This window comes from Pelophylax lessonae, assembly GCF_965119305.1.
Source record: "Pelophylax lessonae genome assembly, chromosome: 10".
Taxonomy (NCBI): Eukaryota; Metazoa; Chordata; class Amphibia; order Anura; family Ranidae; genus Pelophylax; species Pelophylax lessonae.
Genome location: NC_138777.1, coordinates 26,049,801 through 26,070,254, shown reverse-complemented (window position 1 = coordinate 26,070,254; position 20,454 = coordinate 26,049,801). Strand labels below are relative to the sequence as shown.

Below are 20,454 nucleotides of genomic sequence, written 5' to 3'. Positions count from 1 at the left end.
GGCGATCAGCGATTTTTTTGCGGGACTGCGACATTGCAGCAGACAGATCGGACCCCTAACTGACATTTCTGACGCTTTTGGGGGTACCAGTGACATTACTACAGTAATCAGTGCTAAAAATATGCACTATTACTGTAATAATGACACTGGCAGGGAAGGGGTTAACTTTATTGGAGAGGGAGGGGTTAATTGTATGCCTGGTGCTTACTGACGTGTGTGGGGGGAGGGGATTGTGTGACACAGGGACAGATCGCAAGTTCAGCTATGCTGAACCCTGTAATCTGTGACTGCCTGTCACAGAGGAGATCCGCCCGCTTTGTTTACACAAGCGGGCAGATCTCCACACTCGATCCCCGACGATTGTGGAAGAGCGGCGGTGATCACCACCTCTCCTCCCCTGGCCCGACTCCCGCTGTGTCTGAATACAGCGGGAGCGAGCCTCCGGCGGCACGCGCGCGCCGCCCACAAGGGGAGCAGTCCAGCGACGTAGGTCTACGTCGCTGGACGGAATCGAGCCACTTTTCTGCAGTACCAGCTCAGTGAGTGGTCAGCAAGTGGTTAACAAAGAGGATTAAAGAGAGAATGTAAAAAAGTAAAGTGACACTAAACGATATCCTTATTCTCCAAAAATAATGCACATCCGATCTTAATGGCTCTGTAATCTGTTTTTCATGAAATCATTTCTTACTGTTTTTTTACTGCTTCCTTGGAACATCCTCCAAAAACTCCTGAACCTCCCCTCCCCCTCACACTTCCATTTGTTTGGAACGAACGTTGTACATTAGTTGCGGTCATGTGCACGCCTCTATGTACAGTACGAATCCCATAGTCAGGAGCAAGCAAAAGAGGTTGGCTACGTTCCTACATTAAATGGGACCATAGAGAACAAGGGTAGTCACCCTCTAACAGGAAATCACAGCAGCAAAAAAAAGGAATTTGGAGGAGGGCAATAGAAGGGACTTTTTGAGTTAAGAATATTTACTTGAATATCATTTTTATTTTTGAAACCAGAGTTTAGTTTTATTTTTAGTAGGGTGGAATCGTCCAGGGGAAGTGGGATCACAAGCAACCACAGGTCTGATTATCCAACACACCTCATTCACAAATTACTGTGATTAAAAGTCCCATTTGGTACGATTCATTATGCACCCAGGGAATTCAATTTAAAAGGAGAAACACAGAACCAAACCTCCATCTCTCTAATTACGTATTACCATGTAATGATAGGAGTGATCATTAGCACATGTAAAGAGGAACCCTATTATACATGTAAACCTTTCTATAATTTAATGGCAGAGTGGTCTAGATTCCTAAATATAACACTTTTTCTACTGGGAGATCTCCTATTACAGTATACTAATTAGCTGATTGCCTAATTTAGACAACCAAGATAATTTGGTGACTGCACACTCCTTATGATAAGGCTTATTTTAAGCAGGGTACACACTAGTAGTGATGTCGCGAACCTAAAATTCGCCGTTCGCGAACGGCGAACGCGAACATCGGCAAATGTTCGCGAACCGGCGAACCGGGCGAACCGCCATAGACTTCAATAGGCAGGCGAATTTTAAAACACACAGGGACTCTTTCTGGCCACAATAGTGATGGAAAAGTTGTTTCAAGGGGACTAACACCTGGACTGTGGCATGCCGGAGAGGGATCACGCAAAAAAAAGTTCTTAAAAATTATAATTTTTTGATAGAGAGCCAATTATTGGAAAAATTAAAAAAAAAATAAAAATAAAAAATTTCTTTGGATTTAGCATCTGGGGGGTCTAAAAAGTGTACCTGTGAAGTTTCAGCTCTGTAGCATGTCCAGAACCCCTAAAAAAACAGCATTTGTCTTATATTTTCAGGAATATGGCTTCTCTGCGGCTGGCTTTTTCTCTTGCAGGCATTTATCGGGCATTTTTTTAGGCAGGCATGTCATTTTTTGTATTTAGTGTCTGGGGGGTCTAAAAAGTGTACCTGTCAAGTTTCAGCTCTGTAGCATGTCCAGAACCCCTAAAAAGCAGCATTTTTCTTATATTTTCAGGAATATGGCTTCTCTGCGGCTGGCTTTTTCTCTTGCAGGCATTTAGCGGGCATTTTTTTAGGCAGGCATGTAATTTTTTGTATTTAGTGTCTGGGGGGTCTAAAAAGTGTACCTGTCAAGTTTCAGCTCTGTAGCATGTCCAGAACCCCTAAAAAACAGCATTTTTATTATATTTTCAGTAATACGGCTTCTCTGCGGCTGGCTTTTTCTCTTGCAGGCATTTATCGGGCATTTTTTTAGGCAGGCATGTCATTTTTTGTATTTAGTGTCTGGGGGGTCTAAAAAGTGTACCTGTCAAGTTTCAGCTCTGTAGCATGTCCAGAACCCCTAAAAAGCAGCATTTTTCTTATATTTTCAGGAATATGGCTTCTCTGCGGCTGGCTTTTTCTCTTGCAGGCATTTAGCGGGCATTTTTTTAGGCAGGCATGTAATTTTTTGTATTTAGTGTCTGGGGGGTCTAAAAAGTGTACCTGTCAAGTTTCAGCTCTGTAGCATGTCCAGAACCCCTAAAAAACAGCATTTTTATTATATTTTCAGTAATACGGCTTCTCTGCGGCTGGCTTTTTCTCTTGCAGGCATTTATCGGGCATTTTTTTAGGCAGGCATGTCATTTTTTGTATTTAGTGTCTGGGGGGTCTAAAAAGTGTACCTGTCAAGTTTCAGCTCTGTAGCATGTCCAGAACCCCTAAAAAACAGCATTTTTCTTATATTTTCAGGAATACGGCTTCTCTGCGGCTGGCTTTTTTTCTTGCAGGCATTTAGCGGGCATTTTTTTAGGCAGGCATGTCATTTTTTGTATTTAGTGTCTGGGGGGTCTAAAAAGTGTACCTGTCAAGTTTCAGCTCTGTAGCATGTCCAGAACCCCTAAAAAACAGCATTTTTCTTATATTTTCAGGAATACGGCTTCTCTGCGGCTGGCTTTTTCTCTTGCAGGCATTTAGCGGGCATTTTTTTAGGCAGGCATGTCATTTTTTGTATTTAGTGTCTGGGGGGTCTAAAAAGTGTACCTGTCAAGTTTCAGCTCTGTAGCATGTCCAGGACCCCTAAAAAACAGCATTTTTCTTATATTTTCAGGAATACGGCTTCTCTGCGGCTGGCTTTTTCTCTTGCAGGCATATATATCAGTGGTGGGTGGGCAGTGGCACAGTACACTCTCTGTGGACCTGACAGCAGTCACTGGCACCCAGGCAACTGCAATTTAAAAAATATATATATATTTTTTTACTTTGCAAGCTGCTGTGCCACTTTATATATCAGTGGTGGGTGGGCAGTGGCACAGTACACTCTCTGTGGACCTGACAGCAGTCACTGGCACCCAGGCAACTGCAATTTAAAAAATATATATATTTTTTTTTACTTTGCAAGCTGCTGTGCCACTTTATATATCAGTGGTGGGTGGGCAGTGGCACAGTACACTCTCTGTGGACCTGACAGCAGTCACTGGCACCCAGGCAACTGCAATTTTAAAAAATATATATTTTATTTTACTTTGCAAGCTGCTGTGCCACCTTATATATCAGTGGTGGGTGGGCAGTGGCACAGTACACTCTCTGTGGACCTGACAGCAGTCACTGGCACCCAGGCAACTGCAATTTTAAAAAAATATATTTTATTTTACTTTGCAAGCTGCTGTGCCACCTTATATATCAGTGGTGGGTGGGCAGTGGCACAGTACACTCTCTGTGGACCTGACAGCAGTCACTGGCACCCAGGCAACTGCAATTAAAAAAAATATATATTTTTTTTTACTTTGCAAGCTGCTGTGCCACCTTATATATCAGTGGTGGGTGGGCACACAGTGGCACTGCAGTGGGCACAGTACACTCTGTGGACCTGACAGTAACTGGCAGCCCAGGCAACTGCAATAATAAAAAATATTTTTTTTTTTCAATTTATTGCAACAAGATGCTGTGCCACCGTATATATATCAGTGGTGGGCAGTGCACTGCAGTGGGTACAGTGCACTCTGTGGACCTGACACAGCACTCACTGCAATTATGACAGAGGAAAAAAAAAATATTTTTTAAAATGCAAGGTACTGTGCCTGTGCCACCCGAAATGAGTGTGGTGTGCACACAGTAAAGTCTGTGGTAGGTCTGTGGCCTCTCACACACAGCGGGCAGGCAACTGCAGTGTACAATAGATATATATAGATATATATATAAAGAAAAAACTCTATTACCTTACCAGCCCTTAAAAGGGCTTTTGGGGACACTATATATATATATATATGTATATATATATAAATAAAAAAAATCCTCAATTACCAGCCCTTAAAAGGGCTTTTGGGGACACTAGATAGATATAGATATATATATATATATATAAGAAGAAACAACTCAATTACCAGCCCTTAAAAGGGCTTTTGGGGACGCTAGGTATATATATATATATATATATATAAAAAAAAAAAAAAAACACAAATACCAGCCCTTAGAAGGGCTTTTTGGGGTGCTGATATTACAGCAGTAGTGGACCAAGAACACTGCAAGACCAGGAACACTGACTAACTGTCCCTAGCTTAACAGCAGCAGCAGCAGCAGCAGCAGCAGCAGCAGCTCTCTCCCTACTCTCACTACACACACTGCTTCAGAATGATCTAAGATGGATGCTGCCCTTGCTTATTTATAGGAGGTGGGAGGGTGTGGGAGGGAGGTATGCTGATTGGCTGGAAATGTGTCTGCTGACTGTAAAGTTCAGGGTCAAAGTTTGCCTCAATGATGTCTTATGGGGGGCGGACCGAACATCGCATATGTTCGCCGGCAGCGGCGAACGCGAACATGCTAAGTTCGCCGGGAACTGTTCGCCGGCGAACAGTTCTATACATCTCTACACACTAGTAGAAAATCTGCCGAAAATTCCCGCCCGATGTGAAATCGTCCGATTTTCGCCTAGTGTGTACATAACTTCCAGCAGCCGATGCCGACATTTTCAACGAAAAAAAAACGGAGGGACAAACACCAAAATTTTTTTCGTCCATCCCCAGATGACCGATTTTCGTTTAATGTGTATGCAGTACATCCGTGAAAAATCGGATATGAAAGATCGCGCATGATCTGAAGTTGCTGACATCCCGGAAGTCTAGGAACAAATGTGCCAAAAAAAAAGAAAAATCGGACGAGAAATTTCGTGAACATTTATGCACTGTCGACTAAAAACGGTAATGAACGCTGAGAAGACAGAGAAAAATCGGAGGATATTTTGTCCGATTTTCGTCAAGTGTGTACAGCCCTTTACACTTGCAGATGGTGGGGGGGGGGGGGGGGGGGTTGTAAAAACAGGCAGCTCAGCTGCGTTTTTACTGCCCACTTACTGCCCTCCCTAAGCTGCAAAGGGATATAAAGATATATATGTAGCACCCTCTCGCTAGCTAGCGTGCTATGGGAAAATAGGTTTGTTAGTGTAGGCAAATCTTGGCTGAGAGCCAGGCCTGGGTTAAATCTGGGTCTGGGTTAAGTCACTCAGGGAGGTTGGGTGATTCAGCAAGCAAGCATCTCTGGTGCCTCTCCCTACTTTCAGGAGAAGCTTCCAGAAGTAGTAGGTGGAAGCTAGGAGGAGCTGCTTGGCATATTTATGAGGTCCTCGACCAATACCCAGCAAAAAGGGGCTAGAAGGGGCTAGGAACATTAGAAAAAGGTATGAGACATGCCAGCAGGGGCAGTCGGGTGGAAGATGGAGTGCTAAAGAGGCTGTCGGAAGCCCTTGCAGGGCAACCCCTAGTCTGGGGGGGGGGGGTGACCTCGGCCCTAGGGCTCGGGTGCTGGAGGGACCCTCTACAATAAACATAGGAATCCTTTCCTGGAGGCACGGGAGCAAGGAGAGGACAGCGGGAGCAGGTCAGCACGTCTGAGAGATCTCTTGAGAAGTCATTCGGGTGGGCTAGTGAGTGTCAGTCTGAAGGACTGTGGAGAAGTTGGCCAGGTGGGCTAGTAAAAGGGGCAGCTGTAGGCAAGCGTGTTGGCAGTGCCTGAAGAGGTGTTGCTGGGATCAGTAGCTACAGGGATGTATGCTGGACACCTACTTTTTGCTACACACCTAGGGGTCTCGGCAGAGGCGTAACTAGAACCTTCAGGGCCCCGGTGCAAGAAACCATGAAGGGCCCCCAGACCCCTGGCCGGAGCCCTTCCCTTCAAGCCTGGGGCTCTTCCCAATGATCCTGGGGCCCTTTACTCTCGTTGCGGGGCCCTTTATTTGGGTCCTGCAGCGGGACCCTTTCACAAGTTCTCCAGTGGGCCCCCTTCCTGCCATCTTGGGGCCTCCCCACGGGGATAGAATGCCAGGGCCCGGTTGCAAGTGTCAGTAGTTTTTATTTTTTGGTATTATTTTTTATCATTTGATTTTATTTATTTTTTTTACAATGTCACTGACTATGACTCTGTCCATTCAGAAAAGGAAGGAGCTGGTAAATTACATATTTACCGACCCCTTCCTGGATCTCTATTGTGACACATCCCCTGCAGCAGCCGGCAGGAGAGGGGAGGGAGAACAGTGGGTGGGCAGCACAGTGGGTTGGGGGGACCAGGGGAGCACACAGGGGCCCAGAGACAGCAGAACACAAGTGAACTGGATAGGAGGAGTGGCGGGGGCAGCATACAGAGGAACCAATCTCCTCCATTTTCCTCCTGCAGCTACAGGAGGTAAAAGGAGGACAGTGATTTCTCTACATGCTGCCTCCACCGCCCCTCCTATCCAGGTGTACAAGGGAGCCGCACAGGCCCCCTGGAGCATGGGGCCCGGTTGCGATTGCAACCCCTGCAACCCTTGTAGTTACGCCCCTGCGTCTCGGGTTCCTGCCTATAACATGCTGTTGCTCTAAATCTGACTGAGAGCTTTTTGTCAGATCCACTATCAATGTGCCAGCTGGAGTTCTGCAAGCAAGTGTGCTGGAGAAAGTGAGACCTGTAAATAGACTGTATATAGGAGAAGTTGTCCCTGAGTTGTTTGAAGTCAAATGGGCATCCCATAATTCCCAATCCCTATCCAAGTTCTAATCCCTCAAAAAAAAAAAAAAAAACAAAGCACTGGACTGTTCTCTGACTTTGGAGTGCCTGTGAAAATTTGGTGTGCCAAGCTGTGCGGGTTGGGGAATCCCAATCTACTTGCGGCTCCTTAGGGGGTGCACTCATATACATGCCGCAGCCATGGTTCTTTGTATTGATACTGTAAGGTATCTACATGTAAGACTTATTATAAGCTTACCTGTAGGGCTGACTTTAAAATTAAAGTATAATACCACTTTAGGCATACATAAAGAGGCTTAAATAAAAAGACTCGAGAGCATTAAAAGCTTACATGCTGGTCAACACGTTCATTTTAAAATATCCTGTTTTGCTTCTACAAAGAAACACTACAAGATTCTCCAGAAAATCATTTACATAGTTACATAGTTAGTGAGGTTGAAAGAAGACATCAGTCCATCCAGTTCAACCTATGATGTGTGTGTGTTTGCTGTTAACCGTACATTGTATACCCCTGTATGTTGTGGTCTCTAAGGTGCCCATCTAATAGTTTTTTGAAACTATCAATGCTTCCTGCTGATACGACTGCTTGTGGAAGAGAATTCCACATCCTTACTGCTCTGACAGTGAAGAACCCCTTACGCATTTTAAGGTTAAACCGTCTTTCCTCTAGTTTTAGTGAGTGGCCACGTGTCTTATTGTATTCCCTTACTCTGAATAGTTTGTTCCTTATGCTAGGGTCGCCAGTACAGTATTTGTACATTGATATCATATCCCCTCTCAAACGTCTCTTCTCCAGAGAGAATAGGTTCAGTGCTTGTAGTCTTTCCTCATAGCTGATGTCCTCCATTCCCCTAATTATTTTTATTGCCCTTCTCTAGACTCTTTCCAATTCCAGCACATCCTTCCTGAGAACCGGTGCCCAGAACTGGACAGCATACTCCAGATGTGGCCGGACCAGAGTCTTGTAGAGTGGGAGAATAATCTCTTTATTTCTGGAGTGAATCCCCTTTTTTATACATCCCAGTATTCTGTTGGCTTTGCTTGCAGCGGCTTGGCATTGCATGCCACTGCCAAGCTTGTTGTCTACCAGTACCCCCAGGTCCCTTTCCATCCTAGACTCACCCAGAGGTTCCCCCCCTAGTGAGTAGCTTGCTTTCTGGTTTCTTGCCCCCAAGTGCATTACTTTACATTTTTCAACATTAAACCTCATCTGCCATGTAGTTGCCCACCCCGTTATTTTGTTCAGGTCCGCTTGTAAGGTTTCCACATCCTGCATAGAAGATATTGGCATGCCTAATTTAGTATCATCCGCAAATACTGAGATTGTACTCGATATCCCCTCCTCTAGATCATTTATGAATAAATTAAACAGGATTGGTCCCAGGACCGAACCCTGGGGGACCCCACTTTCCACACCCGCCCAATCCGAGTACTCCCCATTAATCACCACCCTCTGTACTCTCCCCTGGAGCCAGTTCTCTATCCAGGTACTCACCTTATGGTCCATACCTACCTTCCTTAGTTTGTACAGTAAGCGTTTGTGGGGAACGGTGTCAAAGGCCTTTGCAAAGTCCAGATACACCACATCCACAGGCTTACCTTTATCTAGGTGGCAGCTCACTGCATCATAGAAGGTTAATAGATTGGTTTGGCAAGAACGATTTTTCATGAATCCATGCTGATTACTACTAATAATACCATTTTCATTACTAAAGTCTTGTATGTGGTCCCTTAACATCCCCTCCAAAATCTTGCAGACTACAGATGTTAGGCTGACCGGCCTATAGTTACCAGGGATGCATCTCAGCCCCTTTTTAAATATTGGTACCACGTTGGCTTTTTTCCAATCAGCTGGCACCATACCCGTCTGTAAACTATCCTTAAAGATCAAGAATAATGGTCTGGCAATCACCTGGCTGAGCTCTTTAAGAACCCTTGGGTGCAAGCCATCCGGTCCCGGTGATTTATTTATGTTAAGTTTCTCTAGTTTAGTTTTAAGTCTATCTTCTGTTAGCCATGGCGGCACTTCCTGAGGTGTGTTGTTTAGTTCGAGCCTTACAAGCTGGGTTAGTGTAGCCCCCCGGTTCTTTTGTGAAGACTGAAGAGAAGAAATTATTTCACACTTCCGCCTTTTCTCTGTCCTCAGTGGCCATATTTCCTTTGTCATCTTTTATGGGGCCAATGTGTTCTGGCCTTGCTTTCTTACTGTTTATATACTTAAAGAACTTCTTGGGGTTCTTTTTACTCTCCTCCGCTATATGTCTCTCGTGTTCTATTTTAGCCGCCCTGATTTCGTTTTTACATTTCTTATTACACTCTTTGTAATCCTTAAATGCTGCCAATGACCCCTCAGTCTTGTATTTTTTGAAGGCCTTTTCTTTAGCACTAATATGCATTTTTATGTTGGAGTTTAGCCACCCAGGGTTTAGTTTTGCTCTTTTAAATGTATTTCCCTTTGGAATGCACTGGTCAATCCCCTTGTTAAGTATGCTCTTGAAGCACTCCCATTTTTCCTCCGTGTTCTTTGTTCGCAGGGTTCTATCCCAATTGATATTTTCTAGCAGCGAGCACAGTTTTGGGAAATTGGCTCTTTTGAAATTCAGTGTCCTTATATTACCCTCTGCTTCCTATAACTGTAATTAATACTGAGACTTATTGACCTATGGTCACTGTTTCCTAAGTTGCCCCGTATTTCTATATCCGTGAGCAGGTCTGTATTGTTGGTAATCAGTAGGTCAAGTACCGCATTGTTTCTTGTCGGTGCATTCACCAACACTGCATTCACTGCTTTCATTTATCCATTCCTGCCTGTTAGCTCCTCCCCTGCAAGAAGTCTGATTTGTGGGTGTTCTCATTTTTGAGTTTATGCAGAGCTCAGTCTCCTGTTTCCAGCCACTCCTATCTACCATGCTGTCTGTATGCCATCCCCTGCTCCCAGCATCCCATAGACATGAGGGTGCAGACATCATTCCGACTCAACTGCATCTGCTCTGAGCACGCTTGTGTTGTTTTACTGGGAGTCATTCGGACACCCCCCTTGCTCTTTCATAGCAGCTTAATTGGACAGTAGTGGGAGTAGGGCTCTGTCAACCATGCTAGCTCTAGATCAATGTTCACGGACTATGGGTCTCATCTGCTATGTAAATGGAGCCCAAAGCCGGTCAACAAAACTTTTTCAAGTTATCACCACAGGACAACCATCAGATACAGGGGACTGGTGCTCTTGGCTCCTCCTGCCCTCACCCTTCCTTTCTGTGCCATCCTTGGCAGCCTGAGCACTGCAAATGGTGTATATGTGTTTGACTGATCATTTATGTACTGTACTTGTTATTGTATTGTATTCTATTAATTTAAAAGGTTGCTCTTAGGAGACTTCCCTCACACATTCATTATAAATAAACTTTAAAGTTTCTTGATCATTAGAACTCTGGAGATGTTTTAGAGGCCACTCAAGCCATGTGGCCATAAAAGGTCCTGACAGTGAGATTAACGATCTGGGAAACCAGTTCTTGCCCACTTGACCAATACATTCTTTAGGAAAAGAGAAAAGTGACCACTGATAAACCACCGAATCTAAATAAATGCTTGCATAGTCCACACAGCATTTTGGAGCTCTCAGGAGAACTTTAGAATCATGCAATCATTGTTTTAGGACTGGTGCCCACAGACTTGGTGTCGGGATTCAAACCCGTGACCAGCCACATCCCAGGTGGTAGCCCTGCTTACTAGGCTACCGTCCTCTCTGGACATTCTTCCCTGAAGCCTATTATTCAAACTTAGTCTTGCCAAGCCTTGCTCATCACCCTTGATTCCCCACACCTGGTACTTCCCTATATAAGTCCAGCCCCTTGCACTCAAGCTTGCTGATTATTGAGCTCCTGAACCTTGATCAAGCTTCTCTTCACCTGCTGCTCTCATCTACTACTACCTCTACTACCACAAATCCACTGCTGATCAGGAATTGACTACCGACTACTCTTCTGCTTTGTCCCTACCTACTGAACTACTACCTCCGTTGCCGATCCGGATTGTCTGACCACGCTTACTGCTGCCCGCCCCGACCTTTGGCTCGCCTGACTTCTCTCAGGTTGTCCCTTGTCTGCTTCTCCACCTCCGAACCGAACCTGCACTCTGCCTGGCTGGGTGTTCCTGGGGACCGTGACCTGATGTTAGCTTGCAGCGCAGTCTTTCCCCACCATCAGGGGCTCTAGTGAAAACCAGCTAGCACTTAGTTTCCGCACCTCAGGTGAACCCGTGTCCTCATCAGAGTACTACCTGGTGTCCATCCGGTATCCAGCACTGCTACCACCGTAGCCAACCCGGATTGTCTGACCACGCCTCTTCCAGACTTCCTGCACCTACTACCGGCCTGCGGTCCTTGCCACTGGACTCCACTCCTACCTCCAGCCAGCTGTCCTCTGACTGCAGGTGAGCCTGTAGGATTGTTACACTTGGCACAAAAGTACCCACGGCCCTTTTTTTTTTTTTTTTCTCCTCAATGTCAAGGCAATGGATGCAATTCCACCTCCCTGTCTTCTGGGTCCTTGCATATGCCCAAATCCATCCTTTGGCCTTAGTTCTGGGGAACTGGGGTTTCCTTCTGCAGCAGGCCTGAGAGCAAAGGTTTACTCTCTCACTTCTTACCCAGGCAAAGCCTGGGGCAAAAGATCTTTCTTGAATACATCCTCTCCAAGCAAAACCTGGGAGGCAAAGACCTCTACTAAAAGAGATCTTTAAGTAGATATCTCCTTCCCCGGCCTACATTACTGGCAAAAAACTTCTTAGAGATTGGTAAGGGTGAAATATTTATAGCCTCCAGCATTATATCTTCTGACTCTGTATACTGATGTACACTCTGTAGAAGCAAACAGAAGTAAACAATGGTCTAGGCTTAGAAGAGACCCAACAATTGCAGAAATGTAAAAAAACTCACTTAAGGCTGACTACAGTCTAGCTCCCCACTAAATTTAGAATAGGGGCATTCCACTATGGCAGGGTCCCTACACTGGAAACTCTGTATGGTAATCTCTGTAATGATAATATTTAGTACTGTATACAAATTCCTTTTTGTATTTCTTGTGTCTTTATTTATACTGTATTTTTCTCCACATTTACATGCAGGCCAAGCTATGCAGCAAAAGTGACAGTTAGAAGATTGGGACAAACCATATAGCACTGTTGAGAGTACTTCCAACAGTCAGTTTTTATTCATTCAACTTTTTAAACTTTTTTTTTTCCTATAGAAAACAAAACCTGTTGCCGTTAATGCTTGAAGAGTATTAGCTGGAGTTGGTTATTTGGCACTTTCTTAACCACTTCCGGACCACTTTTTTTGGGGGGGGGTTTACAACCTCTTTAACCACTTACCGCAAAGTGACGTAGAGCTACGTCGGCAAACTTTGCGGTGTTATATTGGGATGATGCCTCTAACTAGAGGCACCATCCCGGTACCGTGGTTTAGAGCCGACGGTCGGTTTTCCGTCGGTAACGACCGATGCGGCTTGGGAGCTGCTCGACCGTTACCCGGGTGAGCGGGAGGGGACGTCCCCCCCTCCCGCCGCCTTCCGTGACTTTGCCCGGGCATCCCGTCCCACAGGGAGACCCGAGCACCCAGCCGGCATTTCCGCCGGCTGGATGGAGTCCTGATCTAAGCCGGAAGTGGCTTAGATCGGGTCTCCGATGACGTAACCCGGAGGCGGCATCCATGACGTCACGTCCGGGTTACTCTGCTGCAAAAGGCGGCAGATTTAAAAAACTACTGTATTCAAAAATGCCGTTTGCGGCGTTTTGAATACATGGAAGTGCAGTGGAGGGGTTTGGGGTCACCTTTTAGACCCTCGATCCCTCCATAAAGAGTACCTGTCACTGCATATTGGTGTCACAAGGGATGTTTACATTGCTTGTGACAGCAATAAAAGTGATCAGATTTTTAAAAAAAAAAAAAAAAACCTGTAATAAAGTTAAAAAAAAAAATAAAATAGGAAAAAAAATTTTAAAATTTTAGCCGCCCTCGTCACCGTTAGCTCGCGCGCGAAAGAAAACCTATACGGAAGTCGAGCCGCGAATGAAATCGCTGTTCAAGCCACACATGTGAGGTATCGCCAGAGCGTGAGCAATAATTTTTAAAAAAGAGCTACACTCTAACTCTAAACTGGTAACCGTTAAATTTTTTTAAAGCGTCGCCTATTGAGATCTCTATTGACCGTAGTTTGTCGCCATTCCACGGGTGTGCGCAATTTTAAACCGTAACATGTTGGGTATCTATTTACTTGGCGTGATATCATCTTTCACAATATACAAAAAAAAATGGGCTAACTTTACTGTTTAGTATTTTTTTAAATGCAGTGAAATGTGATTTTTTTGTATTTTTTTCAAACAAATTGCGTTTTAAAGACCGCTGCGCAAATACCACGTGACAAAAAATATTGCAATGACCGACATTTTATTCTCCAGAGTCTTTGCTAAAATATATATATATTTATATATATATATATATATATATATATATAGTGTTTGGGGGTTTTAAGTAGTTTTCTAGGAAAAAATACTGATTTTAACTTGTAAACAAAAAGTGTCCGAAATAGGGCTGGGGCTTAAGTGGTTGAAGTCTATGTAACCCCTTAATGCTTCCTCCTGGTAGCCCTTTATGTTGGCTTTAATATTGGCTAAGAGGCAGCGTAGCTTCTTTATAATGTGACCTCTGTGATTGTCTGTGCCAGTGGTCAGATGATGGGGAACCTGCCCCGCTGGCTCCCGATCAGAAGCTGTGATCCAGAGCTGTTGGTGAGAGCTCAGTCAGTGAGTGCGCTCTCAGCACACAACATCCTGCGACTACCATGGATGTGTATGTGTGATGGATGTTTTTGATAGCCCACCTTTTTATTGCAGCATATATGCGTTAAGCAGTCAGTGACAACGCCACTGTGTGATTTCGCTGGAAAACAAACAGTGTTGTCACCCATTAAAGGAAGAGGATACATAAAAGATCTGTTGGCAGGATCAACAGGTCATTAAACCAGTAACATAAAAAGGTTACTGGGGACATAAAAAAACAAAAAAAAAAAAAAACGTGTTAAGGTTAGTGACAGACTGCATCAAATATGTCATTTTCATTTGGCTCATAGTTCCACTTAATGACGCTGCAGTCTTCATGGCTGGCCAGAAAGGGTTAACCAGATCCCTGTCGGGGACTATACTTCATTACAACTACAAGGTCTCATTACTGTACGTACCTCACCAGCGCCACGCTGCAATTAATTAGATGTCTCCCGAGTAGCTCCATGTAAAGTTAATGATGACCACGATGAATTATTGAACATCCCTGTCTGCTGGAGAATCATCCTTTAATATGTGGCATATCGGAATGAGATTAATAATACGTCAGGACCAGACAGCGAGATACGAAATGAAAGATGGCGGTGGAAGACGCGTCCGAGGTCGCTGACACTCAATCTTTCTTTTATTAAAATAAAAATAATATCTTTATTAAAACTCACTGGCATCTTATTTACTTGGAAGGGAGACATTTCCTGCTAAACCGCAAGATTGCGTTCTTGGTCATTTATTTCTTTATCTTTTTTGTTTCTGTTTTAGTATTAGCTGCTTTTATTTAGGGCCTAACAGCAGCCAAAACTTTTGTTTTTAATATTTGGATAAACTTTTTTTAATGTTAAGATTGAATACTTTTTTCGATGTTTATTGTGATCCGTGACCCTGTTGGAGAGATTTTACCTCACTCTCTGACCTTTGACAGGAAGTGAAGAAATGAAAGGAGCGGTTGTCACTGGGACAAGAAGGTATTGACAACGGAAAAAAAACATTATTATAATAATTTTATATACAGTATATAGTAAATATCAACAGTGGAGACACAGACAACAAATACAGTTCTTTCCCTTTTCCTTCCACTGGGGATAGACTTTAAAGCTGAACTCCGGGCAATTTTATTTTTCCTGTGCAGTGGGGCTGTGCCCGCACTGCATGGGTTAATTGCTCATTTTATCCTAGGGGAGAGGACAGTGGAGATATACTTACCTGATCCTCCAATACTCCCAGCACAAGACCAGTTCGGCACCCCAGCGCTCCAGTGGTATTGAAAATGGGCTGTTCCTGACGTCAATACGCTCAGAATAAGCCAAATTCTCAATCTCCACTGCAGGCTACAGTGCGGTTTAAAAAATAAAGCCCTGCAGCATCCACCCCAGCCTGTGATTGGATACTAAAAGAGCAGCAGCACACTAACAAAGACATCAATCTGCTCTCACATCTGCATACAACTACTACATAGACAGCACTGTGCAAAGCAATAGAGCCTACTGAAGAAGCAAAGCTCATGAGTTTTCTAAGTATGTGTTTGCTTTAACCACTTAAGCCCCGGAAGATTTTACCCCCTTCCTGACCAGGGCTTATTTTGCGATTCGGCACTGCGTGACTTTAACGGACAATTGCGCGGTCGTGTGACGCTGTACCTAAACGAATTTGACGTCCTTTTTTTCCCACAAACAGAGCTTTCTTTTGGTGGTATTTGATCACCTGTGCGATTTTTACTTTTTGCGCTATAAACAAAAAAAGAGCGTAAATTTTGCAAAAATAATATTTTTCACATTTTTTTATCTGAAATTCCCCAAAAAAAAAAAGTAAAAATCAAAATGTTTTAACATTTTGGGCCAATTTTTTTTTTACCATATGTTTGGTAAAAAAAATCGCAAAAAGTGTATTTTGATTGGTTTGAGCAAAAGTTATTGCGTTTACTAACAAAGGGAAAGATTTTTGTCATTTTTGTTGTTTTTTTTTTAACACGTAATGGCGGCGATCTGCAATTTTATTTTTTGCGGGACTGCGACATTGCGGCGGACAAATCGGACCCTTGACTGACATTTTTGACACTTTTGGGGTTACCAGTGACATTTCTACAGTAATCAGTGCTATAAATATGCACTGTTACTGTAAAATTACACTGGCAGTGAAGGGGTTAACTTTTTTTGAGAGGGAGGGGATATGTGTGTCCCTAGGGGTGTGATTCTAACTGTGATTGGCTGTGGCTTGAGGTGTAGGAACAGTGATCAACGGTCCTACATAGTAGAACCGTATGATCACCATTCCTACACAGGGGAGAATGACAGGCGGCTTGTTTACATTAGCCACCTGCCTTTCTCCCTCTCCACCCGACGATCGCGAGTGACCGGCGGACATCCGGTCCGCCGGTCACACGCGCGGGGGGTCCGTGACCACACGGGAGCGCTTGCTCCCTAGACCCTCACAGGCTAGCGACGTAGCCTTACGTCGCTCTGCCTGTGAGGGGCTGATCGCCGACGTAAATAGCCGTGCGCGGTCAGCAAGTGTTTAAAGCCCAAGTCCAGGCAATTTTTGGAAATTAGGCAATTTGGAAACTGGGCTCACACTGCATGGGTCAACTGCTTATTTTTTCCAGAGGTGAACACAACGTTGATACTTGTGACGGGAGTCACTTTGGTTGGGGGGGGGGTCCGTTGAAGCCAGCTTACCTTAGAGAGGTTGGGAAATCTCCCTCTTAGCTCCCTAGGCCCCTCTTATGTGTAAGTCACTTTGTGTCTATTAGGGGCACAGGGTGACCAAGAAAATGATGGACAGCTACTTAATGGACACTGAGAATATAGTTTGGATTACTTCAAATAGGATAGTAATATTTATCAACAATATCTCTTAAGAAATATATGAAGACTATTCATGGTTCGATTGATTCTCAACATGTTCATTGAAAGAGCTAATCACATTGGCCTCTGTTCCATGTTCTTCAATGTAGGAGACGGACAGTCTGTTACTGGTGGTCTCCTGCTATTGTCTGTGTATTAAGGTATGATGTGTTTACACTTATAATAATGTGTATTGTACTTTATGAACTCGGTGACGGCAAAACTGCTAGTTAATTAGCTCAAGTTAAATAAATCACTGTCATCTATTAGTTGCTAGTGGGAAAGTAGAATAGTGTTTGTGTTGGTTGTTCCTTATCCTTAGATATGTTAATTATATTTCTGTACACAATTTCATCTGCATATGATAATAAGGATTCCAATTTGTCCTTTGCTCCAAGGGGTCTGCCGTGATACAAGGTCATCCCCCTGTATCCCACCTCTCCAATAACTCTAATAACTCACCTATCATAGTAAGTGACCTCTCGATGATACCCTTGTTGCTATTAACCCTGTGCTGCCCAGTATACCCTGTCCCCCCTTATCATGAGGCCCTGTGCTTATATATATATAATTTTTTTTTTTTTTTTTGCTCCTGGCCTGTCTTTACTTTGCAGATACTGTCTCATTTGATAGGAGTGACATTCCTACTCTCCAAATATATTACAGGATTGACATCACAGCTCTCTACATCAGCCTTTTTCCCCCCAAAGGAACCATTTTAATAATTTTCAGGTCTCTCTGCTAAAAATGATTATTATTCCTACAACCCATGGAATGCTAACATGAATAGTAAGTTGTAGAATGCTTTAAATAAAAGAATACGGAATGTGGTATACCTACAGTATTAGACACCCAAGACAGATCCATTTTTCTAACATTTTTATTTTTGCTGTAATTGACAAAATTGTTCAGGAGTAATCTTGAAATAAATTAAATAATAATTAACATAAAATAAACACAGACAGGGGGGATTTACTAAAACTGCTGCATTCAGAAACTGGTGCAGCTGTGCATGGTAGCCAATCAGCTTCTAACTTTAAGTTGTTCAATTAAGCTTTGACAATAAGCCCCTGTTCACACCGGCGTGATTTGACATGCAATTTTACAGGTAAAATCGCTTGTCAAATCGCAGCCTATTGCCGACAATCGCACCGTCCCAATCAATGTGACGCCAACTTTGCGGCACCGCACTGATTGCCAAAAGTAGTTCCTGCACTTTTGGCAACTTCGGTAACAACTTCAATAGGCATCTGTGCATGAACCCGCACTTTAAAGTCGCCCCCAAAGTCATACTGAAATGCGGCTTTGAAATCGTGCAAGTTCAGATGAAGTTGCACAAATTCAAAGCCGCCTTCAATGTGAAAAAGGGGTAAAAGCTGGGAGCTGATTGGTTTCTATGCACAGCTGCACCTGATTTTTCACCACAAGGTTTTAGTTAATAAAACCCCAATGAGACAATGACAGTTGAGACATCCCCTAACATTAGTGGTCAATGTAGACGTGACCCTTTACATTGGTGGCCAATGATAAAATTGCCCTTTGCATTGGTGGTCAGTGTAGGTGGATGATCAGTTCACCATTGTTTACTGCTCATCGAACCCCTACCCACCTCAGGAGAAACCCTATAATTCCACGGAACCCTGGTTGAGAAAGGCTGCTGTAAATTAAGTTATATTTTACAGGTGTGAAACCACTGCTTTCCAGATAACAACAAACTTTATAGGAGTGTTATCACTGTTTCATAACAACCATGTATTGTATATAGAGGTGACATCACACTTTACATTAATACGATTCTCTATCTGCCCCAGGTTTGCAATGCTAAGTTTGGAGTTTGATTACATGTGCCAGTACGACTACCTAGAAGTCCGAGATGGCGACAATGTGGATGCCAAGATTATCAAGCGTTTTTGCGGTAATGAGAGACCGCTACCCATCCGCAGCTCAGGAAATGCATTGCATCTTCTCTTCAAGTCAGACGGGTCCAAGAACTTTGATGGCTTCTATGCTACATTTAAAGAAGTTACAGGTAACTCTATAAAGTCTTAAGGAGAACTCCAGTCAGTCCTAATGCTTTAAACATCAACTAAAATGTTGCTAATTTTTTAAAAAAAAAATTATTTTAACCACTTTACCACCGGAGGATTTTGCTGTCTTACGTCCAGGCCACTTTTTGCGATTCGGCACTGTGCGAATTTAACTGACAATTGCGCGGTCGTGCGATGCCGTACCCAAACGAAATTTACATAATTTTTTTTCCCACAAACAGAGCTTTCTTTTGGTGGTATTTGATCACCTGTGCGATTTTTACTTTTTGCGCTATAAACAAAAAAAGAGCGTAAATTTTGAAAAAATAACAATATTTTTCACATTTTTTTATATGAAATTCCCCCCCAAAAAATTTTTTGATTGGTTTGCGCAAAAGTTATTGCGTTTACTAACTAAGGGAAGGATTTCTGTAATTTTTGGTGTTTTTTTTTTAACGAGTAATGGCGGCGATCTGCGATTTTTTTTTTTTTTTTGCGGGACTGCGACATTGCGGCGGACAGATCGGACCCTTGACTGACATTTTTGACACTTTTGGGGGTACCAGTGACATTACTACAGTATACATATGCACTGTTACTGTAAAAATGACACTGGCAGGGAAGGGGTTCATTTTATTGGAGAGGGAGGGGTTAATGTATGCCTGGTGCTTACTGACGTGTGTGGGGGAGGTGACTGAGTGACACAGGGACAGATCGCAGATTCAGCTATGCTGAACCCTGCAATCTGTCACTGTTTGTCACTCAGGAGATCCGCCCGCTTTGTTTACACAAGCAGGCGGATCTCCAGACTCGATTCCCCGACGATCGGGGAAGAGCGGCGGCGATCGCCACTGCTCCTCCCCTGGCCCGACTCCCGCTGTAACTGAAAACAGCGGAAGCGCGCCTCCGGCGGCGCGCGTGCGCCGCCCACAAGGGGAGGAGTCCAGCGACGTAGGTCTACGTCGCTGGACGGGAACAAGCCACTTTGCCGCAGTACAGTCAATGTGACCGGTCGGCAAGTGGTTAATATTGTGTCATATGTAGTTACAGTAATCCTTCTTTGTAATTAATTGCCCTCACTTCTGCACACCAGCTGGAATATCTTATCACAGTGGGACAACCTCTATCTGCTGAAATAACAGACTAGATACGAGTCTGAGGTGATGACACCAAATTAAAATTGTAGTCCTGAACCATGTTTTATCAAAAGAAACCTCCCATGAGAGAAAAATCCAATTTCTAGTCTTTATTTTGAAAATTTGATAGCCCTATCTGCTATGCTTATCCTCTGAATTCCATATCTTGAGAGCCACTGCCCTAAAAAAGGTATGGAGGTAAGAATTTGTGAAATCAATCTGACTTGCGTCATACTTTTTCTACTTCATTGACTCATGGGGGGGATTTATTTAACCACTTAAGCCCCGGAAGATTTTACCCCCTTCCTGACCATGCCCTATTTTGCGATTCTGCACTGCGTGACTTTAACGGACAATTGCATGGTCGTGCGACGCTGTAGCCAAATGAAATTGACGTCCTTTTTTTCCCCATAAACAGAGCTTTATTTTGGTGGTATTTGATCACCTGTGCAATTTTTTGATCATGCGCTATAAACAAAAAAAGAGCGACAATTTTGCAAAAATAACAATATTTTTCACATTTGTTTATATGAAATTCCCCCCAAAAATGTAAAAATCAAAATTTTTTAACATTTTAGGCCAATTTGCTTTATGCTACATATGTTTGGTAAAAAAAAATCGCAAT

At 43.6% G+C, this 20,454-nt stretch overlaps 1 protein-coding gene across 1 annotated transcript in view; it reads left to right on the top strand.

Annotated features, from left to right (window-relative positions):
- Window positions 1-20,454, top strand: part of PAMR1 (peptidase domain containing associated with muscle regeneration 1) — a 140,674-nt gene that overhangs the window by 55,204 nt on the left and 65,016 nt on the right. The window contains exon 5 of the mRNA XM_082270151.1: window positions 18,478-18,695. Coding sequence (XP_082126277.1) covers window positions 18,478-18,695 — 218 coding nt within the window. The remainder of the gene's footprint in view (window positions 1-18,477; window positions 18,696-20,454) is intronic.